Here is a 25,337-nt window from a genome sequence, read left to right as displayed (position 1 = left end):
TGATTAGCCATTTCCAGTAAATGTTTATACATTTTTACAAGGTCTGATCCCCTCTTTCCTATGGGGAATTCCTATATTCCTTTCCTAGCGTGAAGGGCATGCAGTTTCTTGAATCTGATGGGACTCCTGGACCTGCTTGTGCCAGTAAAAGGAAGTAAAAACTACAAATAATGTGAAACACAAGCTTTTAGGGTATAACTATGCAAAAACGTGAATATTGGCATCATTAACTCACCCTCACTGTGATTTTCTTTATTTCATGGAACATGATAATGGTACATATTGGGCACTTTTCAGCTGGTCTCGTCAAGTGCTTCAGCATTGGCAGGAATAGGCCTACCTTTTTAATTGTTTGTTAGAGTAGGCAATGCTGTTTACATAAGATTTGAATAGATAAGATATGAATTGATAGATAAGAAGTGTTTTTTACCCCATTGCTCCTACCATGAGCTTATGCTGCCTTCACATGCAATTGGAATTCCTATAAATACGAGTTTTATAGTTGGAAATTGGACATGATTCCCTCTCAAGTTATATTTACTACTGGGAAAATCAGAGATTATTTTTATAGATTAAACGTAGCATCAGTTCTGGCAGGTCACGTTAGTCAAGCTCGCATCAGCTGACTCTCAGCTGATACACGTCTACCTATAGGAATACGACGCCTATATCACTGCATACATTATAAGATCCTTCAGTATTATCAGCAGCTATCGCGTTTCTCAAGAGCTCATTACCTTCCTCCATCCCCGGCTCCTCCTCTCATCAGTCAGGATGGCATTCTGATTCACCTTGAATCAGGATATATTCTTGAACTATGTTGTACTTTAAAATCTTGAATTAATGATATCTGCAATACATTCATGTTGGCTCTGTTCTGTTTACCCTAAGGTTATTGCTTCTCTCCCTGCTCTTATCCATGCTAGGCTGCATGTTCTTTCCCAGAACAGAACCCTACCGCCAACCCTAACTGTATGCTAATTGTCGATCGTATTTGACGATAGTGGTCCTGACAGAACCAAGGCCATAAACTTTAAACGTGGAAGAGGGGAGAACGATTGCTGCTGTGACTGGTATTCTTTATTAGTTTTTTTCCACAAAAGCTACATCGACTTGTCTTGTTAAATTAGTGTTCATATATATATATATATATATATATATATATATATATATATATATATATATATATATATATATATATATACTCTAAATATGTAAACACTAATTTAACAAGACATGTTGATGTAGCTTTTGTGGAAATAAAACGAATAAAGAATACCAGTCACAGCACTATCTACTGTAATTGTGGAATTTCTGTCAAATACATGCTATTTTCACTGTGTATAAAACATATAACAATAGGCTTCAAATGGTTATTCATATTCTGTGTGTATAATATATATATATAATACAGTACATGAATAACCATTTGAAGCCTATTGTTATATGTTTTAAACACAGTGAAAATAGCATATATTTTACAGAAATTCCACAATTACAGTAGATAGTGTGGTAAAAGTTTGGTTGTCAAAGAATGGAATGCTACATTTTATTCAAAATTATGGCTTTAATAAGATTTCCCCAAGAAATACACAAGAATAAACTCCTCCATGATTCCTATTCTTTCTGACATCAAAGCACTTGAATGCGTGAAGCTCGTGGTCATAACTTTAGAAGAAGGAAGTAGGAAATGTCCGATATTATTATTTTTAATAAATGTAAATAATATTCATTAACGTAATATAAGATACCAACATCTACTTTTCCTACTGAATAAACAAGCTATAATGAATGAACCAGCTCCTTCGGCCCAACAGGGACTGGAAAGAGATATGAACCCAGTTGCTAACTCAGCAGTTGTATGCCTAGAGGAAAATGGCTTTCATAGATCTCCAGGACTGCTTATGACAGCAATAATAGCTGTTAAAATAACTCCACATTCATGTTTTTTAAAACAAGAGGGAGTCTTGGTGCCCTCTTGTTAGTCTTAGACAAATATAGCAGAATATTTATTCAGCAATTCTTTAACCAGTAATTTTCTGACAATGTGTCCTGACAGGATTTTTAAGGGCTGCAGTTTTAGCATTGTAAGTAAAATGTAGCAGGGAACTTTTGCGATATTCGCAAGATATTGGCATGAATAATTAAATGATGCATGACATTGTTTAAGAGGCTGTTCTTGTATATGAGGCATGTTTGTGTGTTTGTTTGTAAAGGTCTGCTAGTCATAATAATCAGCCTTTAATGGCAGGTGTGTGCGTGTGTGTGTGTTTCCCTGTGTAATAGGGAAATAGGTCCATGGCTGGATGAACAGGGATAATTGCAGGTGCCAGTCTGTCTCCAGCTCTTTAATGTGGACCTGTGGGATTAAAGTACAAACTGCAGAGCCTGGACTGGACATGACTGCCAATATTTTCTTATTGTTATTAGGGCCTAAAAATCAGTGCCAAAACCCTTTAAAATAGAGGTAAACTGATTTATTGCTTTTTCGAAAATGTGTTGCTAATTTCTGCATACTTAAAGTCACCATGAAATCAAAATTGACAATTCTCTTGACGTATTATAAATAATTTATCACATCATTATTTTTTCTAAAATTCATGTGCCCTCATAATCTTTAAAGACCCCCTGTCGTGAAAATCAAGTTAATATTGTTTATCCATGTGGTGTTTTTAATATCCTTTAAGACAAACCATGAGTATTTTCTCCTTAAAACTGCAGTGAACCAAAGACAGTCTCAAAAACACGGTTTAAAATCGCCAGGTCAACATGTAGGCGGGCTAAAACATATCAGCATTACTATGCTGTGAAGCAGGGGAGACTTTAAAAGTGCACTCAGTACATCATATTTAAGATCCAGACGATTATTACTCGCTTTTTCTCAAAATAGTTCTGTTATTGGACACTTTAACTCTGGAATCATGGCTGACTGAATAAGTTCATTTCGACAATGGCATTGGTAACTGACAACTTGTGTGCTGTGTGCTGTATCCAGTCCACTAGGTGTCAATATAAGTTCAAGATGACCGCCTTATTGGCAGGCACAATATAAACAAACAAACAAAAACTGTCGGTTCAAAATCACATTCTGTAAAGTACAGCAGGTGCTATATACATTTGCCTTGAAACTTCCTTTGCAATCATTAAAAAAGTATATTCTATATAGTAAGAATATGAAGTATGAATGTAATCCGGAGGTACTACATCCGCCATGTTGTCTGTTATTTGACCTACGGCATCAGTTGAGTCGCTTCACTGCCATTCACAAGTCGAGAGGACTTGCTGTGGCCTCATGAGATAGAAAAGTGTCCAGTGAATTTCAGAATTTCACGGGAAGTAGTCCGTCATTTGGGTAATTTTCGCCTACTGTTTTATGAGAACTATGAATTCGGACATACTACTCGGCTCACATACTGTTCGCCTACTGTATAGTATGGAAGTAAGCATATTTGGACACAGGGAGTAGTTCCAGCATTCACTTACAAAAATTAATGAATGACAGGGAGTAAATTATTGCACTGATAAATAAATACCCCTCAAAATAGCATCAAAGATTAACTGTCTGGAATGGTTTTAAGGCTGTATTGAGTGCTGTTTTTTTACCTTCTTTTTTTTCCTTCTCCTTGATAAAGAGTCAATTTCTCACATCGCATCTGAGAAATCACTGACCCTGAGCGGGTTGTGTGTGAAATATGATATGAGACTATTCTCTGAGGGCCTATATAAGCCTGGACTGACAGCTGAGTGACAGGGGCCTGGAAGGCTCAAAACTACGGCCCGGTTAAAGGCTGGAACGGCACTCTCCACTAGCCGTCACAACAGCACTCAACCATGCAGGGATGAAAATTCTTGGAATGGGTTAGAGGAAGTGAATAGACCTGTTCTATGAGAGTAACAGAGGCATAAAGCCTTAAGTGCATAAATTAATATTTATAATTTGCGTTATAATTGAATGCATAAATTAATTTCTTTATAAACTGATTATAGACTGCCATATCATTTCACTGCTCACTTGGATAAAGCTGAAGTCTCTTTCTTTATGACCAGTGACAATGTGCTTCAGTATTAGGGTGGCATTCATGCACTCATCATAAATAGAATCATCTGACATGACTTGAAGGAAGCATTAATTTAATCATACACACCTGAAGCAGCTCATCAATGTCTTTGAAATTGCTTGAAAATGACAAGCAGTTGTGCTATAAGAGTACCCTGGAAATCCAGAGTTCTTGCGAGAGCACAATTTGAATTTGCTCAGCGAGTTACTCTGGTATTGAGTAATGATGCTCATTAACTATGCCCTTGTAGCCGAGCTGCACCAATCACATCAGTGTATCTGAAATAGGCGGTGCCAGAGCTAAATAGATGACGACAGCGCTGCAACGTCGAAGTCATTAGTAAACATTGCAAGATTGCAATTAATGAACACCAGTTGTTTGAAACAGTTTTGGCCGCTACAATGAACGAGTTAGACTTGGCTTCTTATCTAAATAGTCAGGTCCGGATCTTCAAGATTGTGTAACCCTGTAGGCATTTTTGAGGAAAAGTTGTTATACCACATTTTTAGAAAGTTCTATGTCTCCTGAATAAGGATCCACCGTATAACATTTGAAATAAGGGTCCCATTTTCTTGTAATTGTTATTGAAAGAATAGGTGCATTATTCACAGCCGAAACACTAGAGGTGGATAGGGTACATTTTTGAAGTTATAGATATTACCATAAAACCTTTCCAGTTTTTCACTTACATAGAGACAGACATTTTTTGTATTACAAGTTTTCTGAAATGTCATGTTTACATATGCAAATGAGGCATACCAGTATATATATATATATATATATATATATATATATATATATATATATATATATATATATATATATATATATAAATAATTCGAGGGGCAGGCATACCAGTACGCGGTTCTCCCTTTCGGGCTAGCCCTGTCTCCTCGCGTCTTCACGAAGGTTGTCGAGGCAGCCCTTGTTCCTCTCGACGCTTCAGCTTTGGCTACGCGATTGAGTCCCGAGGTGGGCAAGGCAACACGGCATGCTCCGAGTCCCAGTGACTTCGACCTGCCGTCAGACCTTCACCCCGTGGACGAACCTCAGTCTTCTATGGGCTGGAGTGCCTATAGAACGAGTTTCCTGGCATGTTGTTGTATCAACAGATGCCTTCACAATGAGCTGGGGCACCATGTGCAATGGACACGATGCCGCGGGCTCCTGGACAAGCGCCTTTGGCATGTCAATTGCCTCGAGTTGCAGGCTGTACGTCTCGCCCTGCACCGCTTCTGTGCGTTGCTCAGGGGTCAGCACGTATTAGTCCGATCAGACAATACCGCCACAGTAGCGTACATCAACCGACAAGGTGGTCTGCGCTCCCGCCGTATGTCGAAACTCGCCCGCCACCTCCTCATATGGAGTCAGAAGCATCTGAGGTCGCTTCGAGCCATTTATATCCCGGGAGACCTGAACCGTGCAGCTGATCTGTCTCGGTTTCGGCCTCTCGCTGGAGAATGGAGACTCCATCCCCAGTCGGTTCAGCTGATTTGGGATCAGTTCGGGGACGCACAGGTAGATCTGTTTGCCTCCCACGACTCGTCCCACTGCGACCTGTTTTATTCTCTGACCGAGGGCACGCTCGATCTTTGAAACCTCCATGTGTGGTTCCTGGACAGGACGAGGCAGGTTTGAGTACCCTACCACCAGCGGTGGTGGCTACCATCACTTCCGCTAGAGCATCGTCCACGAGACATGCCTATGCGTTGAAGTGGAACCTCTTCGTCAACTGGTGTTCTTCTAAACTTCAAGAACCCACGAAAGGCCCGATCAGTGTCGTGCTTTCCTTCCTGCAAGAAGGGTTGGAGAGAAGGTTGTCTCCCTCCACCCTGAAAGTGTATGGTGCCTCCATTGCCACACATCATGATGCAGTTGATGGTAAGTCCATTGGAAAGCACGACCTGATCATCAGTTTCCTGAGAGGAGCGAGGAGACTGAATCCTCCTCGCCCTCCTCTCGTTCCCTCTTGGGACCTCTCAGTGGTTTAAACTGCCCTGCAGAGTGCTCCCTTTGAGCCTCTGCAATCAGTGGAGCTTAAGTTCCTGTCAATGAAGACAGTGCTCCTGGTTGCATTGGCCTCCATCAAGAGGGTAGGGGACATGCAGGCATTTTCGGTTGACGAAGCGTGCCTGGAATTTGGACCGGCTAACTCTTACGTCATCCTGAGACCCCGGCCTGGATATGTGCCCAAGGTTCCCACCACACCCTTTCGAGACCAGGTGGTGAACCTGCAAGCGCTGCCCTTGGAGGAGGCAGACCCAGCCTTGGCACTGCTCTGTCCAGTACGCACCCTCCGTGCTTACGTAGACAGAACGCATTGTTTCAGGACTTCAGACCAGCTCTTTGTCTGTCATGGTGGGAAGCTGAAGGGAAAGGCTCTCTCCAAGCAAAGGTTGTCTCACTGGATAGTGGACGCCATTGCTTTGGCTTACCAGCAGCAAGGTCGACCATGCTCCCTTGGTGTGACGGCCCACTCCACCCGGAGTGTGGCATCCTCTTGGGCTCTAGCGCATGGCGCCTCGCTAACAGACATCTGCAGAGCTGCAGGCTGGGCGACACCTAACACGGCCTCTGGGCGACCCCCACGTGTGTAGTCCACTGTAAGCCTCTCTGAGCATGTGTCTTTCCCTCGGCAAGCCACCTTGCCACCCCTGGGTTTGAAATATTCCACCTGCGGCTGGACACCCCAGTGATTCTCAATATGCAGCCCCCTGGGGTCATGTGTATTCCAAGTCCCCCCCCTTCGGGCTGGGCATAATTGCATATTTCCACTGATATATGCTTCCCAGTGTACCTTGGTACCTTGGCATAATTCCAGCAGCTATTAAAAACTGTCCCTTTCATGTTAATGTTGTTTTTTCATTGTTTACATGTTTAAATATTCTGAGAATGCATAGTTTAGTTCTAATGTTTAATGTTTAAAAAGCAATAAATGCATTAAAACGTTTTTTTTTTTGGCAGCCATTTTGTTTTTATTGTTTATGCCAAAACAGTGATGTTTACAACTTGTTATACGGCAGAAATGGATTCAGCACCTAAAAATCATATAGAAACAACACTTGAAGTACTTTTCCTCAAAAATGCCTACTGCATCTTATCCAGGGCTATTTATCTATTTTGGGACTCGACTAAAAAGAGGAACAGAAGACGGCGCTCGAATCGTTCCTTTGCAAGAGGGACTCTTTTGCTGTTTTGCCGACTGGATACGGCAAGAGTCTAATCTACCCAAGCGGGAAGGAAGTCGACCGGAAGTTGAAGCCGGCCGCGTGCCACCATCTTGTAGCAGAACTTCACCTGCTGTTAGCATTCCATTGACTCCCATTCATTTTGGCGTCACTTTGACAGCGAATAACTTTACATCTGAGGGGTTTGAAGTCTCCATTTGTCCATTATTTATTTCTAAAGAAACACGACAATGTATAAAAGACACCATTACCTTGTAGCTTCCGTTATGGCCCCGTAGAAGCCTATTTGTAAAAATAGGCTAACGATTGCGTCATAACCATGCGACTCTCTGTCGCACAGTAGAGAGATTACCGTATGGACAAGAGGAGAAGCTCGCGGGCAATCGGGGGGACGTGGAGGCAAAATGTCAAAATAATTAATCAGAATACCTAGCAAAAGTTTCTCCTGCTCCTAGCTCATGGACACCTCCTACTCACACTCTCCGTCTCTGCAAGTTTCGGAAGGGAATGATTCCGATTTCTCTTGGCACAGCTACTAGAAGACAGACGGGTTGCTCATGTCACATCTACGTCGTCAAGCTCTGTTTGAGTCGGTTTGAGTCTGCGCGTCAGGAACGGAAGTCCTAAAAAATCGCTAAAAATGGGCTTCACTTGTCTCAATTGAGTTCCAATGAGATGGCTCTGTCCACTTCTTATACTGTCTATGAATCTACCAGTTATCTCCGCTGGTAGCTAAGCTAATGATACGCCACCCCGTGTATTGCTGTGATTGGTCGTAGTGTTATCCAATTGCGTGCAATGAGATTTTCAAATGCATGCTTGGTGCCGCCCCTTGAGTTGGGCGATTTACATTACTCAATGCCAGACCCTTAATCTTTTGGATTTGCGTCTGGATTTCCAGGCTACTATAAGAGTATTGGAACAGCAGGAAGTTTGATCTTCAAGAGTAAAAAAATGGTTATAAACAGTACCAAATTAGGGTTCTTCGGCTTGTAACAATAGCAGAACCCTTTTTGGTGCTAAACAGAACCCTTTTTATAAGGTTCCATAAAGAACCATGCTTTGAACGTGCCATATAGGACCTTAATGGTGTTATAAATAACCTTTTCAACAGTATTTAGTTTAATTAATATTAGTCTATATGTATCTTAATATTATGTATTAGTGTTCTAATAACAGTTGTTAGCTGAATACATTAATAAATAACAATATAGATGTAATGAAGACCAAGTTCCAGTGTAATATCTTCACAATCCTCTGATGTCTTTATGTCCTTCATTATGTGTGTATTCTGAGTGGAAGTTTCTCACTGCAGATGATGAGATACGTGACAGCATTTAAAACACAATTTAGTTTAGAGTTACACTGGGTCTCTTCCAGTTGATTATGTAAAAACCATTATGTTAATGAAGGCCAAAATTAGCAAAAATGGACAGTATGAGACCTTTGCTGTGTTAAAAGGACAGAGTGATATAAAGTCATGGGATAGCTTTAATGTTTTTTTTTTTTTTTGTGACTGGGTAGGTTAAGGCATAAAGTAATAATTTAAAAAAAGATCCAACAATACCCAGGTGAAAAAGACGTGGTATTAAATGCATTAAAATATGTTTATAATACATTTGTATTCCCAACATGCTTATTTGAAATGCATTAAAAATGCATTAAATTGCATTTTAATATATTTCTAAAAAAGTATACTAGAAGTACATTGGTAATTAATATATGCTTAGTTACACTTTTAAGAAATATACTAAACACAAGCATACTTTTAATATATTTCTAACAAGTGCACTAGAAGTACATTGGTGATAAATATATGCTTAGTTACATTTTTAAGAAATAAGCTAAACACAATACTTTAAGTGAAGTTTTAGTGTATTTAAAGAAAACATACTTATGTTGCTCTTACTTAAAGTACATTTTATGAGTACTTTGTATAAGAACAAAGCAAAATTATTAAGCTTTTAGGGCCCTATTTTAACGATCTGAAATGCAAGTATCATGTGCAACGCAAGTAACTTTGTGGGTGGATCTTGGAACTGTTGCTATTGTAGCCTACCGGCGGGATAAATGACTCTTGCGCCCGACGCAAATCTAAAATGGGTTGGTCTGAAGTAGCTACATTACTCATAGGTGTGGTTTGGGCGTAACATGACATAAACCAATCAGAGCATCATCTCACATTCCCTTTAAGAGCAGGTGCACTTGCTCCATGGCGGATTGCTATTATAACGGCGGATTTGCCAGGCGCACGCCAGGAGCGGTTCACAGCCGAGGAGACCGACGTTCTCATCAGGGCCGTAAAACACAGAGAAGTGACATTGTATGGGGATGGGAGAAACCCACCCAAATTAGCTTCGGTTAAACAGGCGTATAATAATTTGGGTAAATGTATAAGCTATATTATGCATATTTTTTCACATCTTCATGGACACCACAATGATTTCACTCGTGTGGAATATTTTTCCTTGTAATTATGTATGGTTTGCAAAAATGGGAACTGTCTGTGTAGATGAGAGAAGCAAAGTGTATGTGCGTTGTGCACACGCTACATTATGGCCAAACATGCGCCCTTAAAATAGCATTTGAATAATGCGCCACTGACTTTAAACTAGGTTTTGACTGGTCTGTGGTGGAATTGTTTTCTGGAACTGCAAAATAGCACCGGGGAACGTTTGAGCCGGAACACGCCTCCTCTTTTCGCTGAACTGCCCCGGGGAACGCAAGTTCATTCCCTAATTTACCGACGTGCGTCTGTGGAGGGAAAAGTTCGCTGTGCGTCGGGTGCAAAATAGGAATGATACATGTACGGTGTACAAAGTCAGTTGCGCTGGGTGCAAGATAGGGCCCTTAATGTGTTTAAAATATATGTACTTCAGAAACACTTAGGCCTACTGCAATATATTTTAAATATTTATGTATTTAGCATTTTAATATTTTTTAAAAAAATAATTACATTTACAATGTACCAACTTATAATGTATTAGAAACATTTGTCAACTATTATAAAGCATTGCAATAAGCATACTTAAAATTAATGTTGTTCACTTTTACTTGTTTGTAGGCTACTTGAAAAAGGCTACATAAAAGGCTGTTGTCCATTACATGATACGTTTGTACTACTGAAATTCCCACAAGGATTTCAACATCATATTATTTGAAATGCATCATAGATACATTTTCCAAAGATGTTTAAAAAAGTTTGTACTTGTTTAAATTCAAACAATAGCATAATTGGTTCCAGAGCCATTGAACGGTTGTGATTGGTTCTTATGATAATGAGCACGCACCTCACTCAGAGCTTCCGTTTATCAGATATGCTGTGTGCGTGCATATGTTACTTGAATGTGATTAGATTTAGAAGTCTAAATTTAAACTTTTAAAAAAATATAGAGCTATAAATATATATATAATATATAGTGGGTTACGTCTTTTTGTTCATCTACATTCAATTTGACCAATCAGAGCCAAGCTTTTCAAGTCGAAGTTGAAGCAGACTCGAAGAGATGAAGATACTGCCCTCAGAAGTTACTGGTAAGTTTTAGTTGCTGTTTGCATAAATAAATAGCTCACTGTTTAGTTTTTTTCCTAGGTGGATAGGCATTTGCTAATATGACTTACACGTGGAATACCTGCCTTATATGTCTAATTTCCTTAAATATTTGCAACAGAGGTGAAGAGAGTGCATGTTAGCATGACCACAATAGACACATTCATGGGAAATACCCTAGGTTTAAATAAACCACAATTATCAATATACAACATACCATCTAATACTCACAGGTTGCTTTATTGCTGCAAATAACTATATCAGTGACTTTTTGATTGCACTTTGCTCACTGTAAATTGTGTTGGGCTTCTTCTAATCTCATGTTCAATGTAACTCATAGAGTGCTGTATAGTGACGACAGACAAGAGGATAAAAATGGACACTCATGTCCAGCTTGATGAGGATATAGTCAAAGCTTTGAAAGGTAAACTGAGAAGTCAACGGAATTCTAATGCATTTCTATGCAAATTATTCTACATATATTCAAACATGGTTACAAAAATGTTAATCATTGGTTAATTTTATATAAATTCTTCTTCCCTTTCACAGATCCTGTGATAAAGCAGTCTTCAAATACTAGTGTCTGAACCACAAGCCCTCAGTTGCAGAAAATGAGTCGTACCCAGAGAAGTGATCATCCACTTGAAGATGTGGACATTCAAACTCTTCTGTTTCTTTGGTTCAGCCATTTGTAGGCCTAAGTTTGTAAATAATGGATTATTGACTTCTGCACATTTTTTCCGTAACTTTTTTTCAGAAAATTGCATTGTGATGCTTATTTATTTAGTGATGTACTATTCATTGTGTACTTTTCAGTAATACAGGTATAACTGAAATGTTTTACAAAAAAGATTATAAATATAGCTCTGCCATAGCATTTCACTGATCTTTGTTATAATGTATTTTGTTCAAGAGATTATATATGCTGCTGAACTTTTTTAATGTACTCTTATGTATTTATTTTGCAATGTACACAACAAGATACTATATTAAAGTTTTCTTGATTTCAAAGTATGTCAACATTTATATTGAATTATTTTTGCACTTTTAATATACCATTTTGAATACTAAATAAAACAGCTTTATAATAAACTAGTGTATTGCTAATACATTTTTTATGAGCTGAAATGCTATTTAAATGTTCTTGAAGTACATTAAAATTAAGCTTCAAATATATTATAATTGTAGTTTAAGGCATATGAAAGTATATTTTAAATGAACTGTAAAGAATACGCTTAAATGCACTAAATGTACTTGAAGTGGTTCCATTTTAGCATAATTTAATATATTAAAATATAGTGCAAATAGCTTAAAAATGATCTTTAGCATATCTTGAAATATACTTAATATACTTGAAGTTGTTTCAAAATAATACATTTAATACGCACTTAGTATAGTACAATTTAAATATATTTGTTTTAACCTGGGTATATTGCTTGTATGTTTATGAAGACACTCATAATGAATTTGTAATGTACTTGTAACACAAATAAAGTACACTTTAATATCACTAATCAAGCATGCAATTAGTCCCTACACAGGCATATACTTACAGTATACTTAAAGTTGTTCCAATTTAGTACACTAAATACACTTAAAGTTATGCTTTACTAGCCTGACTACTAGTGATGTAGTACTCGAGTCCGGTCTCGGACTTGAGTCCGGTCTCGAGACCGATTTCTGCTTTCTTGGACTCGACTCAGACTTGTTCCTTCAAAGACTCGGTCTTGACTCGGACTCGGCATAGGCAGTTTCGTCCCCATCACTAGTCTACTAGAATACATACCACTAGAAAATTTTAATTTGCTCTGCATGTCCTAACTATGATTAAAAAAGTCAGGGTGGGCTTAACATGTTGATGACAGAGCAGCACTGTTGAAGCAGTTTAGAAAAATAGGCAGAAGACGATGCATGTGGTAAGGATTTTTTTAATGATAGTAAAAGCATAGTCCATATTAAGACGTTAAGACTGCTCCTCTAAACAATTCCCAATCTAGCTTAGTCTGTAGGCCTAACTGTTGATTATTAACTGGGGTGATATTAAATCATGAATATGAAAACTGACATGTTTTTATGGTCTTGGTCTCGACTCCTAAAGACTCGGTCTCGACTCGGACTTGCTTCCTCAAAGACTCGGTCTTGACTCGGACTCGACTGAATTTGAAAACCAACGGACTCGGTCTCGACTCGGACTCGACCCTTCAAAGACTCGGTCTTGACTCGGACTCGGCATAGGCGGTCTCGTCCCCATCACTACTGACTACGTCAGACTTCCTACTTCCGCTCAATTTCATTTCGCTTCTATAGAGAGCCTAAGTCCCGCCCCTCCGCTTCCGGCTCATGGGACCTTAATTCGGAAAAAATATGTATGGAAGTGAATGGCGAGAGATAACTTATCTTTTTATTCCGTCTGAACTGTGCCCTGAACTACACATATGATGTTTGTCAATTTAAAAGGTAATTATGAAAGTCAAGAAAGTCACAGTTTGTCATAAAACAGAAGAGTAACGTTTAGTTTTATGTGAAAATCGCTCAATGAACTACATCTCTCGTCTCGCACTATGTACGTCACAAGATCCGTTGCTCGTATGTGTGTATTCTGGCTCAAAACACTCAGGCATGACGGCGTAACGTTACGATTATAATGTAAGACTATAGAAAAAATGTCAGACGTTAGCTTCAGTAAAGTTAGCTTCATTCATTGAGAGAAAAGGTATGACTTCGCATGTGCGCCTTCTGGGTTTGTAGTCTTTGTAATTACGTATTTTCACAGTCTTATACCTCAGCAGTTTTACATCAAGCTAAGACTTTCTTGACTTTAAAATGCATCTTTTAAATTGACAAACATCATATGTGTAAATCAGGGCACAGTTCAAACGAGATCAAAATATTTGTTGTCTCTCGCCATTGACTACCATACAATATTTTTCCGAACTAAGGTCCCATGGTGGTCGACCGGAAGGGGAGGGACTTAGGCTCTCTATAGTCAGTCTGAGATAGCAGCTTATCTTTCAGTTTTCCAGCGGCCTTCGGATGGCCGGGCCAATCAACGAACAGAGGGCGGGCTGAGAGCCGTGACGTAGATGCTGATTGTACCGTGGATGCGTAGATTTACTTCACATAATCTGCAAAAGTCGTTCACAGCCATGTTTACTCCGGTATTTCGCTCGATGGTTTTGTTTTCGCATCATACATGTGTTTACAGTGGAAGTTAGATGCGGCTGAGCATGCGCATAACACACGCCATAACCAAACGTCATGTGATTGGCTTACGGGTAACCAATGATTTTAAACTTCAGACAAGCGCCCCCCGCGAGAAAGAAAACACTTTTCAATTGTGCCATGCCAGACTCTGTCTACAAAGCAAAGCGAAGTAGCAGAGTTTGGTATTACCAGGCTAATGCTTTACTACAATTTAATTAAAACTAAAATATACTAAGTACAAAATTAGTTGTTTCAAAATAGCACACTTCAAGTTAACTAATCATTAACACACTTGTAGTATACTGATAATTAGTCTGGCTGCAAGTATTCTTAGCATATTTATTTATTTTTTCACCAAAATATGGATTATAAATTTCATATCTCTGTTACTTACTTTGTGGAGAAGAGTAGATGAGTATCCTTAACTGAACAGAGCTGTTCACACTTGCATGTTCAGTTAAACTAAAAAGAGAAAAGACGTGATTGAGGAAGCCATTTACAATTTTTAAAGTTATAATTTATAGACATTTTAAGAAAGAAATCATGTTGACAGTCTGTGTAGTCGTATAGTTGAGCAAAAATGCATCACTTCGCTTCAGAAGGCCTTTATTAACCCCATGGAGCCTTATGGATTACTTTTTTGATGGATGGATGGATGGATGGATGGCTTCAAAGGTGTTACTATTCACTCCCATTATAAAGCTTGGAAGAGCCAGGATATATTTTTTAATATAACTCTGATTGTGTTTGGCTAAAAGAAGAAAGTCATATATACCAATGGCTTGAGGATGAGTAAATTATGGGATAATTTTTATTTTTGGGTGAACTAACCCTTTAATGATCCGCCAGACAGATGCCTGAATAACACCATTTCCACATGCAACATTTATCATGTGTATCATTTTCAGATCAACGTGTTGAAGTGTCAGTCATACCCTTGGCAAAACTATGCATTTAGATATTGTTAGACGTTTTATTGTTTCTGTTGTAAACGAATTACAGTGACTTATAACACTAGTGACTTATTATCCACAAATAAGAACTTCCTCTACCACTTTCTAGTTAAAAAGAAAATCCTGGAATCATGAAAGCAATTCAGGAAATAATAAAAGTGTTTCTGCTAGAAAAAAACCCTCCTTTTACTGTATGAACCCACCTCTTCCTTAAAGAAACTGGGCAGGCTTAAACAAACAGGTGGACTAATAAAAACCATGAGAACAGATGAGAACATCATTCAAACCGTTATATTTTAGTCTAATATAAGACTATGGCGTTTTATCGTACAGACTGCATTGAGAAGCCTATTTCTAAGGTTTTTGAGAAACTCGGCCATCTGGTTGGTTCTCATCCGGTTTGGTTCTTTGTCATTCCTCTGATAGTGTCCGCTGCTCTGGGAGGAGGACTGTACTTTCTCAAAGACTACGAGGACAATGACGTCGAGAATCAATTCACACCTATCAACGGACCGTCCAAGCAAGCCAGATATTTCGTGAAAGAAACGTTTCCAAATAACGATTCAATGTTTTCAAGTCAAAGACTCTATGCTGAAGGGAACTACGCAGTGATAATATATTCTATTGTGGAAGGAAACATTCTAACAGATGAGCTGTTTGAGGAAATCAGTGATCTTGACAAAGTAGTACATAATCTCTCTGTCAAAGTCAATGAAACTAAAATAAGCTTTAAACATATTTGTGCAAGAGTAAATGGGAACTGTGTCTCAAATCCCGTACTGGACCTTATCAAATATAAATGCATCAATTTATCCTTTCCAATACATATGTGGGAAGGGAAAGATGTTTTTCTTGGCTCCACAGTAGGAGGTGTTGAAGAGAGGGAAGGTGTGATCCAGAAGGCACGTGCCATCAGACTTTTCTACTTCTTGCAGGATAAGCCTGGAGCCTCTCAATGGCTTCAACAGTTCCAAAATGTTCTGTCCAAAGAAACGCTCAGCAGAGGACTCAAGGTACGTGACCATGTAAAGCTGTTGATTCATGCCGTCTGTTCTGTAGATGCTGTAATCAGATGGACAGTCACAGAATAAACCTACAGTAAAACATATTTTAGACCAAATGATCTGTAAATTCAGTGCTTTATGCATATATGCAAGTATATTTAGATAACTTTCTCAATCTGCAGAAGGTGTCTCGTTTTACCTCACAGTCCAGACAAGAGGAGATAGAGAAACACACAACGGATGGAATACCTCTGTTTTCAATAACTTACTCACTTGCAATCTCCTTCTCAGTGTTATCTTGCATGCGGTAAAAAACATATCACACACACACACACACACACACACACACACACACACACACACACACACACACACACACACACGTGTTTTCACGTTTTATGGGGACATTTCACAGACATAATGTTTTTTATACTGTACAAACTGTAAATTCTATCCCCTAACTTTTACCATTAACTTGCTGCATTTTTACATTTTCAAAAAACATCCCGTGTGATTTATGAGCAGTTTTCCTCATCAGGACCAAAAATGTTCCCACAAGAATGGCAATATCCAAAATCCTTATGGGGACATTTTTCCCCCATAATGTGAGGTTTACCATGCCACACACACACACACACACACACACACACACACACACACACACACACACACACACACACACACACACACACACACACTGGGAATAATCAAATAGTACTATATATAGATCTATAAAATATATAGAAAATCAGTGTCTGTCCATCAATATCTGATCATAAACTTTTAATTTGTATGTTCACAGATCTATAAATTCTTAATAAAAGTAGAAAGTTGTTTTTAAAGAATTGATAATTTTATTCAGCGAGGATGCATTAAGATGTTACAGAAAATGTATATTTTAAATAAATTTTGTTCAACTTTCATTACATTTAAAATACAATATTTCTTTTTTCCTGTATTAGTACAGCCTTGGTTAGCATGAACTTAATAACTGACTCCAAACTTTTGAATGATGGTGTATATATTTAAACAAAAAAGAAAATGTTTCACTAGTAGTCTCATGACTATGGACCCTCATTGTATATATAATTTGGAGAATTGAAATAATTGTCTGCCTATTTTATTCTTTGCGTAAGAGTGGGCTTGGCCAGTATAACTTGTGTCGAGGCTTCCCGTCTCATACACTTCTAGTTATTTTAGCTGTACAAAATCAGGTTTGTTATGCTGCTTGAGATTGCAAAATGTTATTTGTTATCATATTATTTTTAATTTATTAACGCTATTTTAAACACACTGGTTTGTAGTGCAAATTATTTGACCATTTACTGCATTTTATTATTCTTCCAGTTATTTACCTGACTGCTAATTACAAGTGGTTTCAATTTATTTCAGTCTTGATAATGTGAGGAACAAGTTCTGGGTCTCTTGCATGGGTGTTCTGTCTGCGGGTCTGGCTGTGGTCTCCAGCTTTGGCTTGATGCTCTATTTTAAAGTGCCGTTCGTAATAACAGTGGCTAATTCACCTTTCCTGATTCTGGGTAAGTGTGTGTCCATGCAGAAAACTTTGATTAAACTTTGATTTAATTGGATTATTTTTTATGCACTGCAAAACAATCAAACAAAGAAAAAAATATATATATTTGTCTTGTGTTTGATTAACACAAAATGAAATGTTTAGCAGAATGTTCATGCTGCTCTTTTCCAATCTAAAAGTAGTCCAACTCATGTGCTATCCTTTTAAAGGGATAGTTCACCCAATCACTCAAAATTCTGTCATAATTTATTCACCCTTAAGTTGTTCCAAACCTGTATGAATTTCTTCTTCTTCTGCTGAACACAAAAGAAGATATTTTGAAGAATGTTTGTAACCAAACAGTTGATGGGTCCCATTTACTTTTTTTCCTACTATGGAAGTCAGTGGGGCTCATCAACTGTTTGGTTACTGTTTAAATAAATGTGTTGATTTTATATTAGATATTTTTAACTCTTAGGTTAAGAGTTAGTTTATTAAGAGTGAGCTTTTCTCATAGGCATTGGTGTTGATGACATGTTCATCATGCTTTCCAACTGGCAACAGACCAAAGTGAAGGATCCAGTGGAGAAAAGAATGGCAGAAACCTTCAAAGAAGCCGCCATGTCTATAACTATCACTACATTGACTGACGTACTCGGCTTCTACATCGGACTCATGAGTGAATTTCGCTCGGTTCAGGCCTTCTGCTTGTACACCAGCACATCCATTATTTTCTGTTACATCTAGTACATCCTCTTCTTTGGAAGTTTTCTAGCCCTAAACGGCAGGAGAGAGCAGAGTAACAGACACTGGCTGACCTGCTGCAAACTCCCAACACAGAGCCCTAAAGGAAAGTCTTCGGCGTATCGCCTCTGCTGTGTAGGAGGAGACTATGACCAAGAGACCGGTGCTGAGAAACAGCAGCCCATAACACACTTCTTTAAGTCCTATTATGGTCCATTCATAACTAAGCCTTGGATGAAAGTCTGTGTGATGTTTTTGTATGCGGGTTATTTGGCAGGAGGTATTTATGGATGTCTTCATTTACAGCAGGGCATTAATATGAGGGACCTTGCAGCTGATGATTCATATGTTGTAAATTATTATGATGATGACAGGAAATTTTTCTCAAGGTACGGTCCAAATGTCATGGTGGTAGTGGCCGAAGAGTTTCCATACTGGAATAAAAGCAGCAGATCCGAACTAAACCACTGCATGGGTAAACTCCACAACTTGAGATTTGTCAATAAAACTCTGTCCGTCTCCTGGTTAGACATTTACTTACAATATGCTGAAAATAAAAGCCTAAATCTAGACAACGAAAACGTCTTCATGGGGAATTTATCCTCTTTTTTAATGCTCTATCCAGAGTTAATGCTTGACGTCAATTTCACAGAAGGCAAAATCAGTGCTTCAAGATTTTTTGTCCAGACTTTGGATATTTCTAACGCCAGTATGGAGATAATGATGTTTCATGAACTCAGAGACACAGCTCAAAGCTGTAGTGCAACTAAACTACTGGTGTTCCACCCATTGTTCATCTACTTGGATCAATACTCTGTGATAGTGTCCAGCACCATTCAGAATGTTGGTTTCACCACAGCTGTCATGTTGGTTGTTTCCTTGTTATTAATCCCAAACCCGCTCTGTTCTCTGTGGGTCACGTTCTCCATCGGCTCGGTCATCACCGGCGTCACTGGTTTCATGGCATTATGGGGTGTCAACCTAGATTCCATTTCCATGATCATCTTAGTGGTGTGTATTGGCTTCACTGTTGACTTCTCTGCACATATTTCATATGCGTTTGTTTCTAGCAAAAAATCAACTGCCAATGAGAGGGTGATTGATGCATTGTTTTCTCTGGGCTACCCGGTTCTCCAAGGAGCAGCTTCAACAATAATAGGTGTGCTCGTTTTAGCTGCATCCAAGAACCACATCTTCAGGGTCTTCTTTAAGATCATGTTCCTCGTTATGCTTTTTGGTTTGGCTCACAGCATCATCTTCATCCCAGTGTTTCTGACCCTACTGTCATGCAGTTCAACCAACACTAAGAAGGAAACAATGACTGTGCCTGCAGTTATTCCAAAAATCATTATACTTCAAAACAAAAGCATGACATACAATAACTACGCTTTTACTAAAGACAATTTCCATGAGTGTAGACAAACTGTGAAAACACAAAGAACCCAAATATATTTTATTCCAAATGATAAGATGCTTTCAGCTTGGTGCAGTGACCCGGACTGTCCATAGTAACTGAGTCCGATTTTATTACATGAAAAACATAGTCTGAATTCTTTAATTTCTCTGTAATATACAGGTTACATGTTCTTATCAGGTTCATTTAGCAGAGAAAGTGTGTACTTTCTGTTGTTACAGTTTGAAATGTATTCATTTACTGTATATATTATGTGTATTTTATAAGAAAATTAAAGCAACGTGAAGTATAAAACCCATATGTACAGTATCCTACACTTTCAATGTGTTTCAATGTGTAATGTCCAGAGAGTGGCGCTAAAATTGTGTTCATTTTAAACGAAAGAGGTGAATGTGAATCAGGTCATGTTTAAAAATCACACATGTTTTGTTAACCTAACCGACAGTGTTAACAAAAGCAAACATGTGATAAAAAAACTTTTGCTGAAGCAACCATGCCATTTTAACTTGCTTCTACAAGTCTTTGAGCTCTTTTATCATAAGTCGTGTTTCACAGGACTCTTACCCGAGCACTCCACATTGCAAGTGCAATGCTGTACCAGGTGAGCTACCAAGCAAGGTCACTTCATTTGAAAAGCTATACATATGGTTATATTTGACACAAACTTACTATGGAAAAAAGTGTTTTGAGGCCACAGTATTGTGCAAGGAACTGTGTGAAAATCAGTCGATATTCACAATCTGCCCCCATAATCATAATTTGTCTGAAAAGTAATCAAAGTTTTACCATTTTTTGCCATTTTACTGCCTGTAGTGTTCATTTCAGAAACTGCAGTGAATTGTATGTATACATTTATGTTTCTGAAGAGGCACATTTACCCAATAAGCCTAAGTTTTTTTATTTTTTTATTAGTGGTGCTTGATGAGAAAAACATCGCTATTACTATTGCTCAAACTTAAGAGATAAGAATTTGGACTCTAAGTATGTCATGTTAGATTATTCTCAGGTTTTATAGAGTATGAATCTGGATTCTTTTTCTTGTTCAATTTCCACAAGGAATTTCTTCACTTAAATTATATAATTTGGAGAAAATACTGTTTAACCCATGCCACTGGTATGAATGAAGGATGAATATACTTTAGCACCACACACAATAAAGATAATGTAACTGTTGCAAGTTTATAGAGTGGGATAACCAATGTAAACTCTATATCAATAAAGTGAGTGATTGCTTTAGAAGGTGTGACTCTATAAAAAGGCAGCTACTGTATCTGCCTTTCAGCTATATATCCGCAGGGCACTCTCTCTTTTACTTGCCAACAGCAGAGATATCAGCCATTCCATTAAACGAAACCTTTTAGAGAGTTCTAAAATATACGAAAGTCCTAATCTGAATTCATGTTTAAGGCAACCTTTGCGAAAAATGTTTATTCAAGTGTACCATTAGTATTAAACTAAAAATAAGAAAGCATACTTTCAGCCTCATATAGCCTACTTTTCATTTTTATGTACCTCTAACAGTGGCGGAACTAGAGTTTTATACATGGGGTGGCCAGGGGGTGGCCACTGCTACTTTCGGGGGTACACAGTACACACACACATACAGTGGAAAAGCTTATGGAAGAAATTGGGTCACTCTGTTTGTGTCTATAAGTGTTGAACATCCAAAATATTTGCAGAAAACAAAGCTTTAGCACCAAGGAGATAAGATACCATAGCATGTGTCTGTTATGTACTGCTGCGTTTATTTACAAAAAAACTCACATTTACAAAAAAAAACTTTTTTTAATTGTACTTGAAAAATGTAAACAATTGTATTGCCCATCAATATAAAATCTTATCCTAGGAAGATTTAATACAACATAATTCTTTCTTTATAATAATTTATAATTATTCTTTCAAAATATAATTATTTTTTTGTGTTCATTTTTGGGTGAACTATCCTTTTAATCTGGCAAAATCATCTCAACTTAAATTCCTGAATTGGGTATGTGATTGACTGCCTGTGTCTGGTAGATGCTCTGACCTGTTGCTGGTCCTGAAGTCTGACCACACTGACTCTGACTAGCCAGTGGTGATGCAAGGGCTGGGGTCTGTTTGCACCTGATCTGCCTGTTAATCATTTTAAGCCAAAATGGGTGTCAACCTTGAACAAATTGCAACAGAAGCAAACTCAACAGAAGCAAGAGATTGGTTTTGGGACTGGGTCTGAGGGACTGTTTCTGGGGGACGAGTCTGAGGGAAGAACAGGAGACAATGGTAAGGACAAAAAATAAAATAAAAAGTGAATCCCCAGAAACAGTTTTCGAAACTTTCCCCTAATGGGATTCTTCTAGACTTTTTTTCCTTACTCAGGACATATTGAGGATACAAAATTATTTGAGTTTGCTTCCGTTGCAATTTGTTCAACCTTTTTTCATAAAATGACTGGACTATGTTTGTGCTTATTTAAAAAGTACTCTGATATCTCTCCCTTTCTTTTCATGTTTAATTGACCCTGTTCAAAAATATGACAAATTTAAAATATGATTCCAATCATATTTATATTCTAATCATCATCCAATTACCAACATGTTTATCTTAACTCTTTCTCGCAGTAGCCTATAAAAAAAAGGTGTTTTTGGTAATTTTCACAATTTCATGGCACCCCAGAATATTTTGTTGTATGAATATCTGAACATACCAAAAGAATGAACAGACAAAAACTTTGTGCATCTTTTTTTATCAACACTTGAATGTTGGCAAGTTTCATAAAAAGCAACATGAGCAAAAAGCTGAGAAAATCGCATTTTTATCAAAGGCTACATCTAGATCAGATTCATAATGATGATCAAAACACAGTAGATCGAGTCCATCAACACCCTACACCAATAAAGCTTCGATCGCATTATGATATCACTTGTTTCTGCTCTTCTTTGCCTGCGTTTTGATCTCCTATCCTCATTAGCTAGAACGAATACTGTAACGGCAAGGTAGCCTACTGCATATGCGTGTATTAGGCCTAATGTAGGCTATTCGGAGCAAACCACCCTGATGCTAAACCTTAAAAACTTACTTCAAATATGATGTTTTCTTATTCGGTGAAGTTCGGTGTCTTGCAACTATCTCTCGTCCTCTGCTCGTCCGTTTGAAAACTGCGCGCGCGCCGCACTGCCGGCGAACGTAATTTTTTTTTTTTTTTAATCAGCATCAGCAACTGCCAGTAGCAAATAAAATTTTATTTTTAAAATTTACCCCCCTCTGGCTCCGCCACTGACCTCTAAGAAATATACTTAAAATTGCACTTCAGTATACTTGACTTTTACTGACAGAAAATTATTTTAACGATCTCATGGTCTGAAGTGCAGGGCGCAAGAGCACTTTTGCTAGTTTAACGACGGGAAAAATGGCCAAATGTTCTACAAATATTAAAATAGTAAACTACAAGTATACTTATAAGTTCACTTGTTGTACAGTTGCAGTACAAATGAGAAATAGTTGTGAACTACAGTAGTTGTGCACTTAAAGTTTACTACCGTTACACTTATAGTAGGCTAACACTTAAACATAATTTTATATGCTAAAAAGTGGGCCAATTTAGTCCCAAGCAGTATTGAAATAGTACACTAATGAGTACTACATAAAATATACGAATGCCCTGTCCAAATACCCACACTTGCGGTCTTGGCCACTTGAGAGTGTGTGCATAATTGCGCAAGACTGTCCCATGTCTTAAAAATGCCAAAGTGCACACTAAACCCACACTATCTTGAATATCGCTTGGTTAATGGTTAATTGTAACACTTCCAATTTCTCCAATCAGGAACAAGTTACAAATCACTTGATTCACTTCACACATGCTTGGTTTAGTTCTTATTCCACATGTGAGAAAGTAGAGGCCTGTGGCAGATACAGCAGATTTTTAGAGGAGAAAAACTAATTTTGATGTAAGAAAGTAACTTTTACTTCATTTATTTTTGTTATGGCAAGTTAGATTATGTTTATTGTGTGTCTGTGTAGACATTTTTGTTTTTAGTGCTATTGTTTTGCCTGTTAGCTGTAAGGTGTGCTAGTTCATGGCTACAAGACTCTGGGTTAGTTGTAACACCAATGAAGCAAATTTTTTGTTGTATTTATATGTTGTTTTTTTGTATGTCAGGGGTGTCCAAACTCTTTCCTGGAGGACCACTGTCCTGCAGAGTTTAACTCCAACTTGCCTCAACACACCTGCCTGCCTGGTCATAATCCTTATTTCATAATGTTACATCTCACCCCATGGTATGTTACAACTGACCCGGACTGTGGGGTGAATTGTAACATTTCACTCCTCGTGTTTGAAACTAAACCACACGTTTTCTGTTTGTGCTGCAAAGATAACAGCTATGTTATTTAATAGCTGACACTTGTTACTAGTTTTAATCACATTTTGAATGCACTGGCTTAAAAGAATTCCAAGATACAGACAGAAATGTACAACATTTTACAACCATCCCCGGTCTCCCCTATTCGAGGCTTAGCGTATCCCATCATGCATTATGTTCGGGAACTCCCATATCCTGAATTCGTGAGATTTCAAGGAAAACATTTCACTGTAAGTTAAATTAATTAGATGTTACATATAATTTGGTAGTAAAACATGAAGTTTTGCACATTTTATTGGTGCAAAATGAGTAGGTAATGTGTATTTTGTACAACATTTGCAACTGCTTTTTATCACTCAATTAAAAGCACCACAATTTTAAAACTGTGTCTTCTGTTAGTCACATAGCGACTACTGAACACACATTTAGAAGTTTATTTTAAAATGCAAAGTATTGAAAATAAAGAAAGCTCTGTAAACACTTGCATTTTTGTGCAACACTATAAGTGTATCCCATCGGGTAATCAAAAGTTCTATACACACTTGCAGTCTTCACACCCATTTGAACACTTGGGCCAAATAATTACGTCATGTAAGTAGACAAGTGGTCGAGTGCAAAGACCACAAATGTGGGTATTTGGACAGGGTATTAACATATACTTGAACTTTACTTAAGTATACTTCATAAAATGAACTTGAAGTTCATGAGGGAAGTCAGTTCACTCAGCGGCCATCTTGGTCATCTATTTTCCAGTCATTCAAGTAGAGCTCCTATCTGCTTAAATGGGCAAAGACTGAAATCTCTGAAACTGTTTTCAAGATTACTTTAATAATGGAAGGCTGATGGTAGGGGGTGTAATGTATAGCAATGTATAGAAACAGGAAGCTAAAGTAGTACATATTGAATGTCTCCTCCCCCTTTTCAAATAGCCAATAGCGTTTAGTTTACATCACAGACCGCAAGTCGTACTTGACAGCACCATGGAAGCGAATCCGAGTGCTGATGATACGTTGGATTCAATAGTAGAGTGAATAAATTCTAGCAATTTCATTCTTTACCAATGTACAGTTGGAAAACTGAATAAAACTCGAGCGTTTGAACAACTGAACACAATGCTTATTTATTGCATAAGGGGCGGGACGCTTAGAGAGCATTTGATTGGACAGAAGATGCGATGAGAAGCTGAAGTCTGTGGTGATGTCATAAAAGTCTGTGATCAATTTAAACGGAAGTGAGAGACTGTCATTGTTTTGGAACACACCAGCTTATTCATAACCTTAAGGCTAACATATTCATACTTAAAGCTAAAAAACTTACATTTTGATTTCAGGGGGCCTTTTAATAGGCCATATTATGCCCTTTAACTAAG

General features: G+C 38.0%; 1 protein-coding gene across 1 annotated transcript; it reads left to right on the top strand.

Annotated features, from left to right (window-relative positions):
* Positions 1-15,267: 15,267 nt before the first annotated feature.
* LOC308682812 (patched domain-containing protein 3-like) lies at positions 15,268-21,696 on the top strand (the record flags this gene model as incomplete). Its single annotated transcript, XM_081352757.1, is given in 8 exon segments — positions 15,268-15,966; positions 16,140-16,264; positions 17,350-17,495; positions 17,988-18,214; positions 18,218-19,537; positions 20,184-20,229; positions 21,150-21,216; positions 21,645-21,696. Coding segments are annotated over 8 exon segments (2,682 nt in total).
* Between the last annotated feature and the right edge of the window lie 3,641 nt (positions 21,697-25,337).

The sequence above is a fragment of the Scardinius erythrophthalmus genome (genome assembly GCF_964197995.2).
Source record: "Scardinius erythrophthalmus genome assembly, chromosome: 22".
NCBI lineage: Eukaryota > Metazoa > Chordata > Actinopteri > Cypriniformes > Leuciscidae > Scardinius > Scardinius erythrophthalmus.
This window is presented reverse-complemented; position numbering and strand designations above follow the sequence as displayed.